Source organism: Buceros rhinoceros, unplaced genomic scaffold, assembly GCF_000710305.1.
Source record: "Buceros rhinoceros silvestris isolate BGI_N320 unplaced genomic scaffold, ASM71030v1 scaffold31194, whole genome shotgun sequence".
Lineage (NCBI taxonomy): Eukaryota > Metazoa > Chordata > Aves > Bucerotiformes > Bucerotidae > Buceros > Buceros rhinoceros.
The window spans coordinates 10,059-33,328 of record NW_010408112.1 but is presented as its reverse complement, the minus strand read 5'-3'; the positions used below and the strand labels follow the sequence as shown (position 1 = coordinate 33,328).

General features: G+C 36.6%; 1 protein-coding gene across 1 annotated transcript in view; it reads left to right on the top strand.

Annotated features, from left to right (window-relative positions):
* Positions 1 to 22,883, top strand: part of DNM1L (dynamin 1-like) — a gene marked incomplete at its 5' end in the record, with an annotated part of 27,517 nt that extends 4,634 nt beyond the window's left edge. The window contains 17 exons of the mRNA XM_010134771.1: positions 2,721 to 2,767; positions 3,883 to 3,954; positions 4,509 to 4,595; positions 5,387 to 5,549; positions 7,462 to 7,582; positions 8,202 to 8,333; positions 8,613 to 8,819; positions 9,021 to 9,141; positions 10,496 to 10,651; positions 10,855 to 10,944; positions 11,963 to 12,055; positions 13,608 to 13,664; positions 14,854 to 14,931; positions 17,096 to 17,263; positions 17,945 to 18,054; positions 20,488 to 20,647; positions 22,013 to 22,883. Of these exons, the coding sequence (XP_010133073.1) occupies positions 2,721 to 2,767; positions 3,883 to 3,954; positions 4,509 to 4,595; positions 5,387 to 5,549; positions 7,462 to 7,582; positions 8,202 to 8,333; positions 8,613 to 8,819; positions 9,021 to 9,141; positions 10,496 to 10,651; positions 10,855 to 10,944; positions 11,963 to 12,055; positions 13,608 to 13,664; positions 14,854 to 14,931; positions 17,096 to 17,263; positions 17,945 to 18,054; positions 20,488 to 20,647; positions 22,013 to 22,069 (1,919 nt within the window). The remainder of the gene's footprint in view (positions 1 to 2,720; positions 2,768 to 3,882; positions 3,955 to 4,508; positions 4,596 to 5,386; positions 5,550 to 7,461; positions 7,583 to 8,201; positions 8,334 to 8,612; positions 8,820 to 9,020; positions 9,142 to 10,495; positions 10,652 to 10,854; positions 10,945 to 11,962; positions 12,056 to 13,607; positions 13,665 to 14,853; positions 14,932 to 17,095; positions 17,264 to 17,944; positions 18,055 to 20,487; positions 20,648 to 22,012) is intronic.
* Between the last annotated feature and the right edge of the window lie 387 nt (positions 22,884 to 23,270).

The following is a 23,270-nucleotide window of genomic DNA, read 5'->3' as shown; positions in this document are numbered from 1 at the left end:
AAAGAGTTTCCCTGCTGTATAAAATGAAAATTCTAAAAGGTTAGATTAGATGAGGTTTCCTGTACACCTCAGGAGACCTCATTTATTCCTTAACTTTTTTGCTTCTTTCTTTTTTATATGCATCAAGGCTGAGGTTAAGACTAAGCCATGTATCATAGCTTCAATATTCTCCTGTGTTTTATATATATATGTGTGTATGAAATAAAAAAATCCAAACAAACCTTGCGGCATGTTAAAGCTTACAAAATTTTCAGTCTGCTTTGATCCATTAGCAAGTTAAAATGCAATGCCTCTGACTAGAACACGTCTTTTTTATACGTATTTTTAAAAAGTTAATAGATTTTTAAAAAGTTAATAGATTATACTAAACCAAAATGTTTCTTTATACATAGAACTAAGACTAGTACCTTGCTTCATATTCCTATGCCACCACAAAACCAGGAATTTAAGACTAAAACAGTGTGTCCTAGGAGGACATAATCTCGCTAGGAGGGATGTAACAGGAGGTTCCTGTATTTCAAATGTAATTGTGGCAGTATCTTGCTGCATCTTTTTCTTGCCTATTTACCTACCAAGACAAACAAAAGCTGCCTCCTAAGTTGTTGCTTCATAGCTCATGTGCCTGCAGAACAGTAAGGATAAAAGTAGTTTGTTTTCTAAATTTTTTTTCCTTAATGGGTCTAGTGCATCTAAATGAGCATGTTGCCATTGATGAAAAACCTTTGGCTGGCCCACCTGAGCAAGACATGAAAATAACTCCTCAGATGTACTAAGCTTTCCAAATTGATGAATTGATTGTTGCTGTGCTGCTTGCTTTTTGTACCAAACAGGTGTGTGCCAAAAATGTCTTCATCAGTTCGTTTTGATTTTTGCACTTCCATGGTGCCATAATGGCATTACATAAAATACAGAGTTGTAAATGCTTCTATTTTTTTGGTACTGAAATTTCTATAATTTTTTTGAGAAAATTAGAAGTTGAGAAGGGTCATAGGTAATGTACTCTCTTCTTAAATCTCAGAACTGCTGTAATTGTTTTTTTAATTATTAGAAAAATCGATGCAAACCCTCAAATTTCTATCCCATACAGTAATATCACTTCCAGTGACATTAAAAATGTTTTCTTGCTCTTTCTAGTTCTTGCCACAAGTAAATGAGAAACATGTTTTGCCAAAAAAGTTCAGCTTTGTGGAACCTGATGCTCTTTTCTGTGCTCACATAAAAATACTGTTAGCTGTTGTTGACTTTATTGCTGTTCATTTAATTCCATCAAGAAAACTTTGTCATATAGAGTATCCAATTATCAGTGTTTAGTTAACTTATTTCGGTGTATATTGTTAATATTACACATTCTCATCTATAGTAGAATAGCATGCACATCTGTCTGCATGTGTCTGTGATCTCTAATACAAGCTGGTACTGAAAGTTAATAAAATGCTGTATTAAATGTGATTAAAAATTTTAAACATCATTCAATGCTGTTTCTCTTTAACTGCAGACCCTGCTACATGGAAAAATCCAAGACACCTTTCTAAAGGTTGCCTTTATCCACTTGCTTTTTCTCCCTGCTATGCATAAAGTGCATGCTTATATACACTAAACCACGTACATTTCATGCCACTTTATTGTTGATTACACTTTTACTTTTACACTTTGGCTACTCTGTAGATTGATTATTTTTCTGAGTCTTGTGATCGGGATGATTTTTAGTTTTCTGACCTTGTTGCATTAGAATGAGATGATTTTTGCTGCTCTTCTGTGCCATTGCTGCTTCACAGAATTTCCTGCACTTTTAATTCCCAAATCCTTTAAAAAAAAAATCTCTGTTGATCAGTACCTTGAAATTCAACTTGAGAAGAAAAAAGTGGTTTGAAAGACTGCTTGATTGTAGGTAAGCAGTGTGTTTGCCAAATGGCCAGTTTTCTTGTAGACTGTTCTTCCAGAGCAGGTTGCTGCATTGGGTAGCAGAGGGGAAATGACTACAAACTGAAAATTTGAAATTGAACTTAGCACTAGGAGAAACCTGGTCGTGTGAGTATCTTGCGGTGTGACTTGAACAGCTGCCTGCACTATGAAGCAGGAATTGACAAAATCTCCTTTGCTGTTTCTGGGACTGCTCTTGATTAGCCCTCAAGTAATTCTGGGCATCAGTGCTGACTGAGAAGAGTTGAGATGTTTGGTCCTTGACAGATTTGGGAAGAGATGTGTTCTCCTAAGACTTTATTCTTATGCAGAATTCTTATGTATTTTCTGTTTGCTTTGTTTTGGTTCTACAGGTTTTTCTAACTTTTTCTTTCAGCTGTAATTTGATCTTGCTTGCATGGTAAAAGAAAAGATGCTAAAAGCTGCTATTCTTTTTCCAGGTTTTTTAAGCTGTTGCTAATAATTCTTTTGTTTTCTGTTGCAAGCTGATCTGTAGTGGACTAGACCATTCCTGAAAAAATGGTAGGATAGCTGATTGGCTCAGTCACAATTAGGAAGCTGGACCTTGCGTAAGAAAGACAAATTACAAAGAGTAATGAGATACAATGTTTAAATAAGCAGAAATATAAATGTATTTGTCATGAGCTATTTAACATCTAACCATAGAAAGCAGAGTAATTTTTCTGTTGCTGCTTAGGGAAAAAAAAAATCACATTGCAGTCTTCTACAAACAGGATCTCAGAAAAATGTCATTGAAACATATACTGCCTCTTCCTGATGTATCCATTCTTTGTTTCTAGAGATAGATGCTGAAGAGTGGGGTAAATTTCTTCACACCAAAAATAAGGTATGTTTACTCTGATGATGGAGTATCAGTGTCATAAATATCATCTATATACTTAATTCTGAATCTTTTCCCTTGACTTTCTCAAAAAGGAGATCATTTTGCCTGCTATACTGTATGACAGAGTATTGAGGTTTTCTGTTTTGCTTTTTATGAGCAGAAAACTTTTGAAAACATTCTTTTCAAGCCAAGACGAAGTTGTTCAGTGGTTGTCTATTATGTGGGTCATTGATTCTGCTGAGTTATTTGTCTTAATCCTTTTTATGTTACAGTTTGATTTTTCTTTTTTGTGCATTGGCAAAATTAGAATGGGCATTGCAAAGGCAAGGAAGTATATAATCACAAATTGTTTCAGTCCACTGAAGAATTGGCTACTTTAGAGATTTATTAGAAAACTATGAAAATGAAGGAAGGGCCTAATGCGCATCAAGGAGGGGGTTGGGGAGCAGAAAATGAGAAGACCTAAAACTTCAATAAGGCAGTTAGAGATTAGTTCTTTGCTTGAATCTTTTTGTTGGCAGATGAATTATTTAAGTATTTGTTACTTTTAACTGATTTCCTCACCTTCTAGGCAGTGCTAGAAATTGAAGGAAATCCAGAGAAGAATGCAGAGGGAACCTGTACAAGGGTAGCTCTGTGCTAAATTATTTTGGATTGGTGAAAGGAGAATAGTTTTGATAAGAGTGGAAAAGACTTTTAAATGAAACTCTATCCTTGTTCTCTGTCCTCGTCAAGATGACAGGAGGCTCAGACTACACATTTATTAACTTAAAAGGATTTCAGCTAGATTAGAAGTAGAATTAAGTGTATGAAATTCTCTCTAGGTGAACACTGTTTTACACCTTGTCTGACATCAGTGAGGTAGTAAGTGCTAATAACTGCCATCTCACAGTATTAATCAACAAATTAGATACCAAGATTCAAATTTCTCTTCGTTAGCACTGATGATTGCTGTTAGCATTAGCTTAAGGACTAATAGTCATTCTTATTTTTCTCACCTTCTATATACTTAGTTACAGAGTTTTTCACAGTCTCTTGGAGGAGAGAGCGTTGTTTTACAATTAGGTAAGTAGGTGCTGTCTGATTTTTAAACAATTTTTTTTTCTTCTGTGCTTCAGATCTATACAGATTTTGATGAAATTCGTCAGGAAATAGAAAATGAAACTGAGAGGATTTCAGGAAACAATAAGGTAACTCTTGCAGTGCCTAACTTTATCTTGCTGTAGATTCTCTTGCTGTTTAAACCTTCCTTAAACAGTTTTGTTAGAAGGGAAAAGCATTGAACTATTCCAGTGAAGAACTCAATAATGCGGTTTGCTTTTTCACTGTGTTCATGAGATAAATGACTTCAGTGAAAAGAAAATGCAGAGAACTGCTGTCGCTTTACTTCAAAGCTTCCATAATAACAGTGCAAAAAATAAACTTTGAGTTAAACTTGCTTCCATTTTTACACATGCACAGCTTTATGTGTAGTTATGAAATTGGCTATTCTATTCTTGCATGTCTATATAATCACTCAAATATAAAAGCTTTTATACATTATATTGAGGAGAAAAACAGGGCGGCTTCCAAAGACAAAGGAATTGGGTGACAGATGTGGTTGGCTTTTTTCCTCATCATGTAGTTGTAGGATGCATTAAGGAAGAAAGTTTTTCTAGAATGAAACTACAGCTTTTGGCTTTCTAAAGGGTGCATTTAAATAAACCTGTACAGTGATTGATTTTTATTGTTAATATATTTCTAGGGGATAAGTCCTGAACCTATTCATCTTAAGATATTTTCATCTAATGTTGTAAATCTGACCCTTGTGGATTTACCTGGAATGACAAAGGTAAGATGCAGAATACTTCTCTTCTGACTTACTGTGAACAGTGTATTTTGAAACAAGAGGTGTATGTTTACTCTTTGGCATTATTCTGGGTTGTTAGGTAAACAGCTTTCCTCAGGGTAAGTAGCTGGCTATATAGATTTTGGATGTCACCATCTTCTGGTGTAAGATTTGGGTTTCTGGTGGTCTTCACTGTTTAAGAGGTAGATTTACTGAAGTTCCTCCTCTTTCTATATAATTCCGGCTGAGGGGCTGGAAGTGGTGTGTGGGCTGCATGTTCTTTTTAGTAGAAGCAGCAGCACGTGAAGTTTGAAAGTTGTACCTACAGAAGGATGGGTGTGACAAGTTTGCAAATGTTTTCCCCATTGCTTCTCCAAAAGTTGCTATGCGTATTTTGCATAAATAGTTGTATGAAGCGAGGATAGACTAGACGAAATGTTGAGATCCTGTTTGTTCAGGTCTTATACTGAATAATTCTCTGTGGCCTGAAGATGGCTGCTTCTCTGCCTATGGACAGACACACTCCACTTGGCCAGTTCTGCAGGTGGTTCTTAGATACCATGTCTTCTTGACAACACTATCAAATAATTTGAACTGATTCTTATTTCTGTAAGAGTGTTTTTGATTTTTTTAAATACCTTTCAAGATTTTCCTTTTCTGTTTATTTGTGATGGGGGAAGGAGAGGGCTGGAAAACTACCTTATATCATGGTATAGGCTATGAGCTTTCAATGAGTGGTCTCAAACAGGCATAAACACACAATTTTGAGCAGTTCTACACTGTTTTTTCTCTAGGTGCCTGTTGGTGATCAGCCTAAGGACATCGAACTTCAAATAAGAGAACTAATCCTTCAATTCATCAGCAACCCAAATTCAATTATTCTGGCAGTCACAGCTGCTAACACAGACATGGCCACTTCAGAAGCACTTAAAATTGCACGGGAGGTGGATCCAGATGGTAAGCAGCAAGAAAAACTGGATCCCGTAATTCAACGTCATTTTTAAAATTAAATCCTAAAATAAAAATTAAGTCATTTGGGGAAAAAAGTAGTAAGAAAAACAAATGTCACTGCATTTCCTACAAAATACAATTATTACATTTGCTCTAAAGACTTCCTGCTGCAATCTCTGCAACTCAGAGAATGCTCTTATGAATTAATATCTAATAGATTTCTAACTTATGAACAGGCCAGATAACTATGTTAGTAATCACAGGAGCCATTTCTGTTTCCAGAGCAGCAAAATAGCATTGCAGAGCGTTGGAGGTTTTGAGCTTTTTAGTACTCTACAGTGGTCTGTTAGGATGACTTCATGCTTTTGTTCAATATTGTTTCTTTTAGTAGAGAAAATAATGCCATCCTGCAGCTAGTAATTGGCAGTCTAGCTGTTAGTTTAGTGACTTTTAGTAAGAATAGGATTAATATATACTGTCAGTATCCATTTTGGTTCCCTGCATTTGTGATAGAACTGACTGATTTGATTTAATCTAAAAAGAGGATTAGCATTTTATATTTACCTAATGACTTGGAAACAGATCTGAAGGTACTGGATGCCTGCTTCTTGTTTATGGCAAGTACTGTCAGTACTGTTGACTAATAAATGGCACCATGTGATTTGAAATAATATAGAAAAGTATACTTGGAAAATATAGGTATACTGAAGTCAGGCTGGAATTTATTGTTGGTATGCTTATCCTCAAATTTTCCTTTCCATTAAGCGTAACATTTTTTGATTGTTTTCAAACTCCCGAGTCTGCTTTGGCCTGTCTGCCTAAGCCTTTACGGGTTCCACAGTCAGATAACCTTGATGGAGAACCTCTTCTAGTAGTGTTCTCAGTCAGATTGTCCTGGTTCAAGGCAGGAGACCCTTTCTTTTTAATTTACCCATGTAAAAATGGTCAGCTGTGACTTTTTGGATCACTTCCCAAAACTCTAAACCTTAAAGATCTGGAGCAGCAGCTCACATTCCAAGTTCTGTAGGTATAATGGTATAGAAGTAATGGTAATAGAAGTACTCAAGTAGGTGGATTCTCTTGAATTAATCTGAAAGTTTCAGGACCCAAGAACCTACTGATTTTGCTGAGGTACTGGTTTGCTTTTAAGCTCAAAGTTAAAGTTCTTACTTCATGTTTTTCTCAGACCCAAGAGCCCAGGAAGTATTAATGTAGCAGACAAATCCTGTGCATGTTAGCCTACCTGTTTAGATGTGCAGTATTTACCTATTCAATGAGTCCTCCACAGTGTTCAATATGGAATTTAGTTTTAATTCAGAAAACATTCTCATAGTCAGTAAAAGTAGGGGATTTAATTTTGCTAATGAGACAAAGTTTTTTCAGTGGATGGATTTCAAGCTATTCGGTCTCTTTGGGCTTTCAGCTATGTATTTACACTATGCGGGAAGTGGGTCTGCTTCCTCCTTCAGCAGCTTCTCTGGTGGGTAGTGGTATTTCAAATACAGTTCCAAACAGATTGCCATTAAGTCTGGTCCTACAATATACAATAGAAATATGTCAAGTCCACTCACACTTGTGACTCCCCTGCCTGCCTTAGTCTTCTCCACAAGTGCTTAGTAATGCCTCTAACCTCATGTAGTAGGGAAAAATGTTTGCTGTAATCAGTAATGACTGTAATTTCAAACTGCCTGTTGCCTTTTTCTTTAAGCAGATCTGTGTGTTGAGCAGTACCTGCCAAATGGTTTCTTACGTGCCTGTTAATAAGGGGCTCCACATAGACTAATACCACACTGTCCCAATCTTTGCTGCGTTGCAATATTCAACCTCATGCAGTTGTGTGAGAAACTTTCTGAATGAAGAGTTTTAGCTACCCCGATCAAGACAAAACATCCCTGTGAATGAGTTTTCCTTTTGGTAGGTCGAAGAACTCTTGCTGTTATCACAAAGCTGGATCTCATGGATGCTGGCACTGATGCTATGGATGTGCTTATGGGAAGAGTGATTCCAGTCAAACTTGGTATCATTGGAGTAGTGAACAGGTCTGTCTGGGTACATTGACGCTGTTTTTAAAACGGTGTTAGTATGAAGTACTGCTTTCAGCTTTTTTAACGGCGAATATGGTTTTAAGAATATGGTGACTTGATGTTGAAATTTTTGAATAAGCAAGTGAGAAGCTTGTGGATCACCTTTCAAAATCCTGTCCATTCTTCTTCCACTCAACCAACTGCTAGTTTAGAAAGAATTAGGGACCCTTCTTCAGAAAGAACTGTAGTGTCCCTTCTTTATGCTGCTGTTGTTTAGCGTGGGGGATGCTTCTGGTCAGCTGTTAACATCAGCACTGATCCAGTGCAGGTTTTGTATACATTAGATCTAACTGCATATGACTACTGTTCACTTTATTTTGCATTAGCTAGGTCAAACCTCACATAGTTTTGGAAAAAAAAAAAGTAAGTTGTTGTTTAGTCTGTGTACAGCTACCCATACTGATTTCTGACTATACTGCATGGAATGACAAATAAAACCCTTTACGTCTAAGGAAGATGAGCTGTGCGTAAAGCAAAAACCAGCTGTTAGATGTCCTGTCCAGAAAAGCAGAAATGTAAATTATTTTTATTTTGCATCTGTTGACCGGTGTGTAACTCTGCCATTTAACTTAAGGAGTCAGTTGGATATTAACAATAAGAAGAGTGTAGCTGATTCCATTCGTGACGAGTACGGTTTTCTTCAAAAGAAGTACCCTTCCCTGGCCAATCGAAATGGAACCAAGTATCTTGCTAGAACACTGAACAGGTATTACATAATACGTAAAATAAAAGAAATGTGTGCTTTTAAAGATACTTTAAGTTATAAATTGATGTATTAGTAGTATGTGTAAACATTTATTTTTACCTTTCTTTTCTCTTTTGGTGCTGTACAGTGATATATTAAGGAAAATTCTGTTTGGTTCCACATTAAATTTCTGAATTTTCTGTAATAATTTTCCTGAGTAAATGTTTTCTCTGTTTTGATGGAGATGATAAAGCCAAAACTTTTCCTCCCTTGTAACGAGGGACTGTTTTCTATTTTTAGATTACTGATGCATCATATCAGGGATTGCTTGCCAGAACTGAAAACCAGAATTAATGTTTTAGCTGCTCAGTACCAGTCTCTGCTAAACAGCTACGGGGAACCTGTTGAGGACAAAAGTGCCACTTTATTGCAGCTTATTACCAAATTTGCCACAGAATATTGTAACACGATTGAAGGAACAGCAAAATACATAGAGACTTCAGAGCTGTAAGTACTAAGTAGTTTTCTAGAATATCAACTGAGCAGTTAGATCGAGCCAGTGGCTCTGGCTGGCTTTCATTGGCAATAGTACTGCAGTAAAGCGTAACGTATTGAAAAAATGCTTAAATCCAAGTAACAGTAAAAAATGTTTGCAGTTTGAGCTTTTTTTTCTTGTTTGTTACTTCAGTTGTTATTTCATTCTTTCAGATGCGGTGGAGCCAGAATATGTTATATTTTCCATGAGACCTTTGGAAGAACTTTAGAATCTGTTGACCCACTGGGTGGCCTTAACACAATTGATATTCTGACTGCTATTAGAAATGCCACTGTGAGTGTTCTTCTGTACTTCTAAGTGTTGTTGCTAAATATTGGATTCAAAGATAAGGTTTTGAGGAATTTGTGCTCTTTCTGTCCTGTGAATTAATGATCTCAGCTGAATGAGTTAATATGAAGAGGCTGAATCCTGCCTTTTGGTGTTTTAAGCGGAAAAATCACAGTATCCAAATTTGCAGGCATTCTTCTATGTGGAATGAGTTTTAAGGAGAATGCTTACATGTCATTACTGTTATTTACAGGCTGAAATAAATCTCAGGCCCAGCTTTGGCAATCCTATGCTGAAGCTATGATATATTACAGAAATGGTGATGGAAAAACTGCCTCTGCATTTATTTCCATTAAGCACTTCTGTTAGTTATGAAGACTCAGTCTGAGATGTATGGGCTAGAACACTTTCAGATATTTTAATTGTGTATAAGGGACACAACTCTCTTCAGTGGTTCAGTGTTCACATGGCAGATTTGGTTTCTTGTGAATATGGGAATTTGTGTCACTAAGAGTAAGTTCACTTCTAAATTTTGCCATTTATAGAATGTTCACTCCCTAGAGCTTGACTTTGAATGTTAGACGTGTAAGTCTGCTTTATGCTGTGATTTGTTGGGTGTGGACAGACAGTCACATTTCTGCATGGTCAATTGCTTTAACTTGGAGCATGTACTCTGCAGCAATGATTTGTGTGCATGCTCTTATCTGTCTGTAGAGGTAAAATGAAAAACAGCACTTAAGAACAAGTAAGATGTCTTTGGTTTTATGAGAGAGATCACATCTTTGTTTCTAAAGCTCATGTATTATTTAAAAAAAAGGAAATTCCAGGTTAAAAATGTATTGTATATAGCAAAGCTTTAGTCTGTATGGCCTTAAATGAAATTATCCCTGACAATGTAAATCAGTGACTCTGTATTAGGTTTATACTTAACAGAAAATCTACCTACCTTGCATTAATTTTATACCCAGGACTGTCAAATTATGGTAGCATTTCTGTCTGAAGTTAGGAAGAGAATGTCTTTGCCTTTATAATAAATTTTATTTCAACTTGGATCCACAAACGTGAAAAGAATCATTCATAGTTGTAAGCCTAGAGTGGCGTTAGCAGGTATCTTCAAGATTCCCTAAGGATGCTGGTTAATCATTATTTAACACAGAGTTTGTTTTGAAGATAACAACTTTATAGGTTTTATATTTAAAAATTCTTGTAACATTTTACTCTTTAAGACCTGTTCTGAGTGTTCTTTTTGGTGCAAACACTGTAACCTGATTTATTCTGGGCTTCATCAGATACTACTTCTTTGACGTGCGTATTGTTTTAATACACGGTTTAGCAGCTTTTTCCCCTCCTTTTGAACTAGGGTCCCCGTCCTGCCTTGTTTGTTCCTGAAGTTTCATTTGAATTGCTGGTAAAAAGGCAAATCAAACGTTTAGAAGAACCTAGCTTGCGCTGTGTGGAGCTGGTTCATGAAGAAATGCAGAGGATTATCCAGCACTGTAGTAATTACAGTACACAGGTAATGTTTTAGAATTCTGTTAACCTAGCTTGCGCTGTGTGGAGCTGGTTCATGAAGAAATGCAGAGGATTATCCAGCACTGTAGTAATTACAGTACACAGGTAATGTTTTAGAATTCTGTTTTTCATTACTAGGCCTTTTCCCCCCACATTTACCTAAAAAATTCTGAAATTCTCATCAGTATATTTTTGTTCTGTTTTTAGGAATTATTGAGGTTTCCTAAATTGCACGATGCCATAGTTGAAGTAGTAACCTGTCTCCTGCGTAGAAGACTCCCTGTCACAAATGAAATGGTAATTTTCCAACTACTATAATTTTGCTGGAAAAAGTGTGTGTTTTCTGGAGTCTTCTTGATCCTTCTGTTTGCTCTGTAATGTCAGGAACCCAAATTATTAAAGGAGTCTTAACTTATATTTGTTAAATAGCTAGGTATTTAATATCTAAGTATTTGAAACTTCTTCTGTGTTAGAAGATAGATTCATAAAAAACAAAGGGGTGGGGGGAATCTTCTTCAGTGTGGTGTCCCTTATATTTCAATTGCCCAGGAAGAATTTAACTAAAACTTGGATTTAACATCTCCTAGTCTTTTCAGTATAGATATATTTCCTTCCCTTGTAATAAAAGCTGTGCATTTATTGTTGAGTTTGGGATGTGGTGATGAAAACTAAATTATAGTCCTTATTCTCTGTGTTTTGAAGATAAAATCAACAGAAAATGTTGACTTGCTTGTAAAGCCCTTTAGCTAGTGAGAATCGAAAATGCAACCTCTAGCTTTGAGTAAATAAGTTTTAATGTAAAAGTCTGCTTTGGCCTGCTTATTGGGGGGCGGGGGGGTTGAGGTGGGGGAAACAGTGTTTCAGTTACTAACTCTGGGTAAGTTCAATGTGAAAAGCAAAGATTGGTTTGTTTGCTCACTATCCCCATAATGAGCCATCTCTCACTGGTTCAGATGTTGTATGTGGCTTGTGGCCAAAGGTTGACTGTGTAGCTCACTTCATTACTATATAGCTTATACTCATTAAATTGCTGAGTTTTGTTTATTTATTGCTGGAGAGGGGTTAGCTTGATGAAGCTAACAAGGTAAAACATGTAACATCCAAGATGACTGTAGGTCTCAGTGTATTGTGGTGAATGAATGCAAGAATTACGCTTTTGCTCTCTGGATTAGAACTTTAATGTCTTCGGGGCAGTAAGAATGGTGTTTTGCTGTGGACAGTTAGACTACGCTTTCTAGCACTATAGGTCGTGGCTCTTCACTAGCATGAGATGTACTCACTGAATTTTTGAACTGTGAATGGCATTGCATTGCAGGTTCATAATCTAGTGGCCATTGAGCTAGCCTATATCAATACCAAACATCCAGACTTTGCTGATGCTTGTGGTTTAATGAATAACAACATAGAGGTAAGAAAATACATTCTCTTGAAAAGTCTTGACTCCTTTAAATGAAAGCCTAAATAGTTTGTAAAAGAAAAAATGCTTTAATTTCTTGCATTGAAGCATGGTTCTACATTTTGAAGCATGAGAAAATTATGTATTACAAATGTGGTGTATACTCTTGTGATCTGTTGACTTGTTAGGTTTATGTTGCATATTACATTCAGGAACAGTGGTTGATATGTCACTGAAAATAGTGCTGCCTGTATTTCTGTCTGGAAAGTAATATGGGCACTTAAGTGCGTATTGGCTATTAAATGAAATTTTGGCAAGAGGAACTATAGATAGTTGTGAAATACTCTTACTCTTTAATGTTGAAGTAACTGTATTTTGTTGTTGATGAATGTATCAATAGTTATAAGGTTCCTCTCATTCATGGAAGGATAATACAAGTATTGTTTCCCCTATTGAGAAGAAACAATTTCTGCTTCCTTTCAGCATTGTTCTTGAACCTCTCTCTGTGTTATCACATTTCAGTCTCCGTAGGAGAATTCGCTCCATCAGTCTCTCATAAGCCTTTTATAATTTCAGTAGTCCTATTTTCAAGCCCAGCTTTGATTGCTAATACTTGTTGCTGTCATCATCGTATAGAAGCAGTTGTTTCATGACTGATCTGCTCCATTCTTGCAATCTGATTTTGTTGCAGTACTTAATCTGGCTGAGAGCTCGCTAATATTCTTGTGTTCCCTTCCTTATCCAACATGTTTTTTCATAGTAGTGTTCTTTTTTAAGAGCTTATCTTGTTATTTCTTCTCCTTAGTTCTAGCCTTTTACTTTCCTGTATACATAAATATTACATTGACTGGGTACACAGTTCAATTTGTCTTAGTAGACTGCTCTTAAATCTAGTGGAGAGACAATGTGTATGCTAACTGCCGTGAGTATAAAACTCAGGACTTTGTGAAGTTGAACATAGGAGAGATTATTGTATTATTGTGGGTTACTTAACCTAGTTCTTCTCCAACATCTTCCTGTCCAGGACATAAACATTTTTGAAGAAACAAAGCACATAAAACATCTTATCCTTATTCAGTGGACAATCAATTCTTAATTTCAAGAAAAATCAGATCTTTGTTTGTCCTGGTTGCTTCAAATTGTGTTTTGCTATAAAGCAAAATCTGCCTCATCCTTCTTCCTTTTGGGCTGATCATGGTTAACCCTGCTGGCCACAGAATCAAATAATGATTACTTTGAAGATTTAAAGTTAATGAGGGTTGTAGGGTATCTATGCTGAACTGAACCATGTAGCTTTCATCTTGTTTTTTAAAGGCTCAAGTTTTGGTTATGGGATGTGGTGCAAGTTTTTATATTTAGAATTTCCTTTTGACTGGATAATTGGAGTAATTTTATTGAAATAATTGAGGTTTTCATAGGATCATAATATGACTACATGGCAGTGGATGAGATGAAATTACTAGCGTTTGTCTCCAAAATGTAAGTCATCTGTAAAATATGAATCTTGCATATGTGTTGATAGAGAGTAATATGTAATCGAGGTCTTGCTGGGTTGTTTTTAAAGGAACAAAGGCGTAACAGGTTAGCACGGGAATTGCCTTCTGCTGTGCCACGAGACAAGGTAAGTAAATGTTGGGTTTTATTTATTCATTTAAAGTTTAATGCATTCTCCTTTGATCCAGTCTAAGTATTAGGATCTTTGATATGCTCTCCTAGTAACAGTCTTGGGAGTGTCCAGGTATTGACTTCTATCTTAGGAAATTGAAAGAAAAGAAGTGGAACGTCATTTTCTTCTTCCAAAGATGCAATTTTGACAGGCTTTAGATTGGGATTTCTGAAGACTTGCTTATACATTTGCAGTAATATTACATTTATTACTTGAATGTCATCTGAGGTAAGGCTTAAAATGCCTGCAGATGTTAGAGATGAAGTCAGAACTTGCATGCTTAACTTTATCTGAGACACATGGATTTCAGAAGAGAAATGATTTAAAATATTCAGTGTGCCAACATAGTGACTTGGTTTGTGGGTTGTTTTTTCTTTTTGAAGTTGCTCTTAAATTGCAACTTACAGCAGTCTTGCTTTCTTTTGGGAGATGGTGGTGGAGGTTATGTTTTTAGTTGATCATCATAATCTAGTTGTATCTTCTATCTCTGGAGGTTGCTTAGCTTTCTTGGGTTTGGGGATTAGTTAATGACAAGTATGTGCATACGTGAAAGAACCAATATCATGGAAAACATTGCCTGGCTGTAGATTGCACTGGGCTGACAGTGAGCTGGAATTTTAAGACAATTAGGTATTTAATATTACATGAAGTATTTAGAATCCAAATATACATAATATAGTTTAACCTCCTCACGGGTTGTAACAGTAGTTACTACAGCTGATAGAAATTGGTTCATTCTCTTTGTTAGCTTAAAAAGTGAGACTAAGTCCCAGAATGCATCTAATATTACTGACTTTGATCAGTAGAAACAAAGTGTGGATGAATTGAGAATTTAAGGTACCTATCTAGACATTGCTTTCACTCCTCCTTGATCCTTATTTTTATTGACTTTGTACCATCAGTGTGGGAGCTAAATTGAAATTCAAGGCCAGATAAGCCAAAAGTCTCTTAACTGTCTTGGAGATGTTTTTTGGAATATTTTTTGTTTGTTTTTTTCTTGTTTTGCTTGCAAATTCAAAATACTTTATTTTCTGCATTTTTAAAGATGCTAGTAGGTAAGTGTATGAAATTTGCTAGGTAGATTTGGTGGTCTTCAGTTCAATTTTTTTTTCCCCCCCTTCCCTGCATTTTTTACCTCCCTTAGTCTGCTAAAGCTCCAGGTGCATTGACACCTGCTTCCCAGGAGACTGTTACTGCTGCTTCTGCTGAGGCTGATGGCAAGGTCTGTCTTGATTTTTTTCCTATAAGCACTGCATGCGTATTTCTGTCATGGGGCACCACAGATAGTACAGAAAGCACTCTGTCACTGCCACAGTATGCCCTACAGAGCACAGACCACTTGGCATTACTGATATTAGTATGTGCAGTGGCCAGTAAAGATGTGTCATTAGGTGGCAGTCACTGCTTTCTGTTTGAACTTTTGGTTGCAATATGTCGAGGTACAAGTATGCAGCATAATTTGCCTCAAAGTGTAGTCGGCAGATTGTTTGGTGCTACAGTGTTGTAATCAAGTGTTCAGCATGGTTGTTAAACTGCATGTTTTTAATGTGTTGACAGTTAAAGAAGGAGGACAGAAGATAAGCTAAAAAAAAAATGTGAGTTTCCTGCTTTCTGCAGGGAATCTTTATAGGCTTTGTTTGGACTGAACCTCCTTTTTGTTGTTTCCCATAATCATTCAATCCCTGGTTTACTTATATTTGTTAAATGTGTTCTGCGGTGGTTTTTTTTTTTACAGTTTAGGTGTGCTGTCTCTCATGTTAAAATAACAGCTCATTACTGTAAAGACTTTTTTTGCTAATTGCTTTCATTTGGATGGGTAGTCACAAGCTTCTATATTAGGAGTACCAAGAGGACTCAGGCTTTCTGCTTCATTGCATACAACATTTAGCTTCTAGTGCAAAGCTGCCATTTCTGTCCTGAAAAAAGCTGTCAAAAGTCAAACTCTAATTTGTAGTAGAATTTTAACTATTATTTTTGTCAGAGTTTTAGAGGATCTGATATGCTGCAAACATGAAAAACCTGTGGGGATTACTGACCTAAGTTGCCATATTTTGTTTAATTTGTGTTTTGCACAAAAACCGTCTGTTACTAGGTGGTACTCAACGCTCTTTTTCTTGTGAAACAATGTTCCTTTGTTTCCAAAACTACTTTGGAGGTAGAGCAGGTTCCACAGTAATACCGAACGAGAGTGACATGGGGGAGGTTTTGCCATTTGGAACAGCTATCTTGCAATCAGAAATAATGTCATGGAGCTTTCCTCATCAGTGGCTCTCTCTTATTAGGAGAGATTGATTTGAATTCTTAAAGTGTATTTTTTACAGCTCCTCTGAACAATGGTGCCATTCCAATACAGTGGTGTGCACAGATTAGCTGGATTTCCTCCTAGTATGCAACTGATGGTATTCTATTTGCCATGCTCCTTTTTTCACTCTTGGTTTTTTGAGACTCCAGGTCAGCTCGTGGTGTTTTAAAAGTAAACACAATAGATCAGTTTGCTTATTTCCTTGTATATCTGAAACAATACATAAGTAGTAGTAGTTCAGAGCCTTGAATGACTGTGAATGTTTTTCAAACAGTAGATTGTTAAAGCACAGTAGCAAATAGAACAGATTCTAGGCTTATGCAAAGGTAGAAAATAAAAATTGCCACAGTTCCATGTCAAAATAAACTTTTGTTTTTTTAATACTAATTTAACATGTGGTGGATACCATCTACAAATACTACTTTTGTCCAGTGATTCTTCAAGTTTGAAAGTTGGGTGTTATGTCCTTTTCTTAGGAGATGAATGAGTCATTCTACAACTGGAACTTCCTGTAAACACTGTTCTTCACTTCCAGGGCAGGGGCTGGGGGAAGCTTTCTGTAAATTGAGGTTTGGTAGCACAAATATGTTCATAGCTGTGGTATCTGGAAACATAAATGTGCATATTTAAATGAAATACCAAATATTTAAATTCAAGTCTACCAACAACTGTGGTGACCTTTAAAACATACTTTCAGAATGATCCTGATAGTATAGGTTGTATTGCTCCAAGGATGTGTGTTAAAAGTGGTAGAAGCCAAATGGTTTAGGAAGACCATTCCATATTTCAGAGGTGATTTTAGACCCTTAAAATGCTGGAGAGCTTCTCTATGCAAGGCATGTTCATACCATTACTAGGAAGAATTATGAGTTTTAAAAGATTTTATATTACTGGTATTTGGTGTCAGCTGTAAGCAGCAAAGGGAGAATAAAGGCAGGGAATGTGAAGAACAGAATATACATAAGCAAATCTAATTTTTAGTGAGTCTTACATGTAGCTCAGTAATAGCAGATTTAATCAGATGCTGTTTTGCAGTGCCCAAGTTCTAACCTTCCAATGTTTCTTCACTCTGCTGTTTGTGCAGGCTGCTCCTGGAACAGGAGAAACGTCTCAGGAGCCTGGAACAGGCACCTGGAGAGGAATGTTGAAACCTTCAAAAGTGGAAGAGGTATCAGCAGAGGAAAAATCCAAGCCAGCTGCAGCCCTACCTGCTAGTCCTCAAAAAGGACATGCTGTCAACCTGTTAGATGTGGTGAGTCATTAAAAGGAAATAACTCCCCTTAATAGCTTGAGCTCAGGAAATAAAACATCTGCATTCCAGATCATGTGACTTTGTTGCTAATATATGATGTCTCTGTAAATGATGTCCCCACTCTAGGGACAGGGAGCTCTAGCCAGCATCTTCTGCTTTCCTCCTTCCCCAATCCTTCATCTTCCTCCCTCTCCAGCTTCAGCCTATGATTTGGGATAACTGGCTTCTGTCACAAATTCCGGTGGAAGTGAACTCCTTGTCTAGATTGTGGTTTGTACAGAAGCAAATCTCAGCTCGCATCTCGACTCAAACTCCTGCTCTTTTTTTCTAAAGTTGGTATTTTTATATTAGAGGAAAAGAATCACTGAGAAAAACCACTTCATTTAAAAATAGATGGAGATCCTTAAAGTGTTTTAGAGCTTAGTTCTTTTAGTGAGCTTTTAAAACAAATTTATTAGTGGTTCCCTCTGACCTTTGTTTCATAGCTCTGGATTTTGACATGTCTGTAGTTTTATTTCTGAAGAATTGGAGGTTTATTGGAAGACAGGTTACATTTATCAAGCTATCAGAGTAAAAGAGCAATAGCTTATTTTTAAACTCCACAGTTTGAGTTTTATTTACTTAAGGAAATGAGCAGAATTGGTAAACTGAGGTTGTTTGTTTTTTTTTTTATATACATAGCCTGTACCTGTTGCACGCAAACTTTCTGCCCGTGAGCAACGAGATTGTGAAGTGATTGAACGACTTATTAAATCTTACTTCCTTATTGTCAGGAAGAACATTCAGGACAGGTAAAATAAAACTTCATAGAAATGTTTAAGCCATACAGATGTTTGATATCTCAAGAGTCGTGTATAATTTTGTTATTTTAAGTTTGTAAGCACAAAGAATTTTTTTTTTTTGAGAAGCAGCAGCAGTAAAACTGGACCCTTCACAGAATTAAGAAACCTGATGTAGCACTTGTTTTCTGTAATGGATTGAGTTCTGTATTATATTCATTAAAAGATTTAATTAATTACTTAAGGCCTGCTTTTCTGGAGGATACTGCAATTCAGGTGGATGATTTGCAGAAAACAACTCAAACTCTAGGTGCTGTCTAGCCCTGATAGAACTTAGCTTTGTCATCCTGTTATTTCAAACAGGAAGGTTGAATAGGAACTACTGTGGTTTAAGTTTTCTAGGTTTTTTGGCTTTAAGGATGGAAATAGTATAGAAGTGTTGTTTCTGTTGTGTGCAACTTGGAAAATACCTTTAAAGTTTTCCTTAAAAACAGTCATACTTGTTTTTTTTCTGTGAAGGATGATGTTAGACTTTGCTTTGCTTAAGCCTGTGTGAAAAGACCTAACTTTGTATGTTTGGAAAATTTTGGGAGAAATATGTCAATTTGGAAACCAGAGTTTAGAGCGGATTGGTGAGGTCATAGAAGTTTTATTCCATCCAGTAAACTAATATTCTCTTCAGTATAATTTTTAGTATTTCATGGCAAGGGATTGCTTTGTTTACCTTAATTTTACTGCAGTGTTAGTACTAGTAACGTTACCTCCTCATGTACTCGAACAATCCCTTCACATTCTTTGCAGTAAATATGCATACGTAAGGAAAAAAATTAAAATACCATCTCAAGCATTATAAATTTGATGTATTAGGACATCTCACCCAATTCAGAAATATTTTTAGTATGTATCTGTCAAAGATGGTACTTGTGTCCATTCCATATCATACTTGCAGAACTACTTCAGACTCTTACTTGGATGGTTTGGATGTTATCTATACCAACATAGCTTTGAACCTGAGTTTTGGGTTGCTTTCCAAAATATTCTATGCTTCTTTTTTAAGCTCTTCTTATGGTAGAACTTGCAATGTATTGGCTTAAAAGGAGGATGTAAGTTGAATTACTTGAGTACTAATAGGTCTATACTGTCTTATCATGGTTTCCCAGAAGTCTTCCCACAACTGGCTGGTAAAGAACCATAAAGCAGCAGAATGTAGTGGAAAAATTCCCAGCCAGGAGCTCAGATGGGTTGATGGATCTTGGCTGATATGGGGTCTTGCCGTTTAGACTTGCTTGGTCCTTGTCAGCTTAATTCTGCAGTGACAATTGCAGCACTCTGAGGATGAGCAAAAACTCTTGATCTGCCCATGAAAATTATTTTGATTTAGATCTAGGGCTATGGCTACGTGAGAAGAGTGATGTGGTCACTATTTAATGAGTCAGTACTGATTATACATCAACTCCCAGTCCACTCTAGTCGCACAATACTACTGCCAAGAATTACACCAACAAGGTTGTCTAAACTACATGTTTTCTTTCTCAGTTGGAAACAACAGTATTTTTATTGTCAGTTACTTTCACTTTGATAAAATAATCTGACATACACTAATTCAATTTTTGAACCTGTGCTTATCCCCAGATTTGGTACTGCACTATTATAATGATTTTATTTTTTTCAATACTTGTGTAAATATTTTCCTCCACTCTTGCTACACGTATCCTAACTCCCAAAGAAAATCAAGTTCAGCTGGATTCAATACTTGGAATTTTTTTCAGGAAGCTTAGTGCCACAGAAATCAGAGCTAAGACAGTGGTTTTTATCAGGTCTTTTTAGCCTGACATAGAGCTGAAAAACTCTCTCTACAGATTCTGTAGTGTCTTTCTGATGGATTGTTCTTGATTCTCACTGGTTGCTGACTGCCTCCATTCCAAACAAATATATTTTTCACGCTTAAACTCTATGTGCAGTTTCTAAATTGCTTTCGCATTATGCTCTCTTGATATCAGAGGTAACGTGGCCCAGTGTTTGAACAGTGGTCCTGTTTTCAGTTCATCTGCGAAGTAAGATCAGGTTTAATTGGCTCTTCCCTTTCTCATTGACACATTAAGAATGATTTTAGGGTTGAAATATTTTGTCATGCTCAGCACAGTGAAGACTCAGGTTGGCCTCTAGTGTGTGAAGTGATTTATTCTTATTTTTTTACACTATATATATATTCTTGTTGTTTATAATGCAGCTACCCTATTTGGAAGAAATTCATCAGCTTTTAAATAGCAGAAGACCCTACATTTACTTGAGTTTTTATTTATGCTAGTGTTAGATTTCTTGTAGTTTAAGCCAAGGTTGTGTGTGGCCACTTGCTTTTACCCTCACAATGTGCATTCTTCAGTCTAGAGCAGACCTGGTTTTGAACAATTCTTTCTGAAGAAAAAAATCTTGATGTGCTTGCAGTGTGCCAAAGGCAGTGATGCATTTTCTGGTGAACCACGTGAAAGACACTCTTCAGAGTGAGCTGGTAGGCCAGCTGTATAAATCCTTGTTGTTGGATGACCTTCTGACGGAATCTGAGGACATGGCACAGCGCAGAAAAGAGGCAGCTGACATGCTAAAGGTATTAAAAAGATCAGGACTTCATGGGTGTAGTTAATTAAATTGAAGCCATGTAAATGTGAGATTTTTGGATGACTTGCCTTCCTTTTCTCTTTGCTGCTTTTGAAGAATATGCCACTGTATTACTTCTCTCTGCTAGAGGAATTAAAGCAGTATGTGAGAGAAAGTATTATGTAGCTTGAGTACTTGCAAAGAGGTGACTTAAACTATATTTTGGGCGTAAAGCAGAATTTCTAACACCAGAACTTCTAATCTGGTGTTATTTTTAATTTTACATTTGGTTTTAATAATTTTGTTTTTCTACTTTATAGAGTTCAGCAGTCCTTCTGGGGAATTAAGCTAAGTGTTTAACTGCCATTCATGCGTATGCTTCACCCAGAGCCTGGGTGTACTAGACAGCACCCCATAATAAGAACAGTGGGAATGTTGGGACTCACAATGACCCCTGCATACATCTGTATGACAGTGCACTTCTGACACATCTGTGTTTCTTCCTTGTTTAGTTACATGGTGTGTCAGTCTTCTAGAGCTGCAGCAAAAATACACCGCTCTGAACTGCACAGAAGAGTCCCTCTGTGAGTTCAGCGAGAGATACTTCTCTCTCATATGCAATGTGGTCAGAGAGTGCATGTTTGAGAGACGGGATACCCTAAGATACCGCTTGTCCAAGACTACCTGAAGCGAGTTTCACCTTTGCTATTACATGATCCACATTTCAGTGAGGGGAACTGCCTATTAGCAGTCTTCTAAACTGTAAACTTTATAGGGCCAAACTCAGATTTCCCCAAACTGGAGTAATGCTTTAAATAATGTTAGTATTAGTTGGTATTCTGAGCTTTTAGATTTGCGCAGTTTAGCAGCCTAGACTGTAACGAATGCATCACAGTGCTAAAAGTGGTAAAAACCAGGTACAGTTTCCCTTTTGAGGAAGGTTTAAACCATTAAAACTGTGTGTGGTGAAAAAGTCTGCCCTTCTTGAGTATTTATAAATACAAAATGTTAAGACAAACATAGGTGCCATTGGGAACTCTTGAGTTTGTAAAAGTTGCTCAAAACAATGACAGTGAGCTCTTTTTGCTTCTAACTGGAAGTTCCGTTTTCAATTAATTTTTATTCCTCTCTCTAGAGAAATGATTTAATGACACCTGTGCTAAGTTTTACCTTTTGCTTTGTAGTATTTTTCACTTGCTTAATCTTCTGCAGATGGAAGTCTTCACAGCTGTTAATCAATGTTGTTGCCACTTGTTTTATAATGAAAACTATTAGCTTCAGTTTATAACACTTCCTAGACTACTGCTGTTACCTGTTTTAGAAATCTCTTCAGAAAAACTAAGTGACTTCGTCTTTTCTGTCTTACTGTGTATAGGCCCTGCAGCGAGCCAGTCAGATCATTGCAGAGATTCGCGAGACACATCTTTGGTGAAGACTGTACCAGCCACACTATTTATATGCATTGGAGGTTACCTTGACTTGAAAATTGCTAGGCATGATATACGGAGTACCATTTTTATTTATGAACTCTTATCTGTGTACTGCAGCTGTGGAAATCTGCTCATGTAAAGACAGTTGGTTTGATTTGCAAACAGAAAAATATGCTGTATTTTACAAAATAAGTCGTATTTAATCCACATAATAAAGAGCTCTAAATGTTTCCTTACCAGCTTTTTGGTGCAAATTAGAGCAGACCAAGTCTACTGTCTCAGTGACAGGCTCATTTGAACTTGGGGAAAAAACATTAAAGTTCCAGTGCCTGACTTGCTAAACAGGTTGCCTGTGGTTAAGATGGACGGTGTAGTCTTGTGACATAGTTTTAAGCTGCTTTTACAATAGAAGTTTAAATACTGTGAAGAGAAGAGAGCACCGAGTATTTTCTTTCATGAATATATTGCATGCACTATGACAGATGGAGGTATCAATTTTATAGGGCAGTAGAGATGTCCACCGTATTACTTATGTATGTGTGTCCCCGTGGTTGGTTGTGGTTTTTTTTTTTTTCCCCAAATGTTAAAACTGCAGACAAAACTCTGAACTTCATTTAATTGAGTATCATGTAGGAAGAATTAGCCTGGAGCTTGCGAACAATAACAGCCTACGAAGAAGTGGGTGCAAATTTATTCATGTGCACTGGAGCTTGTGTGTAAGTGCTGGGGATTATGAGGTACATATGAGAACACCTTCCCCTTCCTCCCTGCTGGGACCAAGCCCCTGGACCATCCGATAGTAAATTTGTTCTGGCAGAATTGAAAAATAAAAATGGATTTCGAAACTGTTACAGGATAATAAGTGTTTCTTTTAAAAACACATCAAGTTGGCCAGGGAGAAGGGGATCCCCACAACTTCTTCTAATTTTTGGAATGTATGACAGTATGAAAGAAAGTCTGTGTGATTGGAGTATTTATACCAGAGATTAGTTACTTTCGAGGATATTTTATTATGCTGTAAGTAGCTTTTTTATTTCTTTTTTCTTTTGAAGACAATCCTGAAATTAGGGAATTTTTGGTTGGAAATTAAGTTGAGTTATTTTCTTCTGGTTATAATTCATACAGATAAATATTGATCACACTAGCCTTTAAAAAGTAAACATTTTAATTTCTATGAATAAAATTTTATTTAAAGTCCACCCA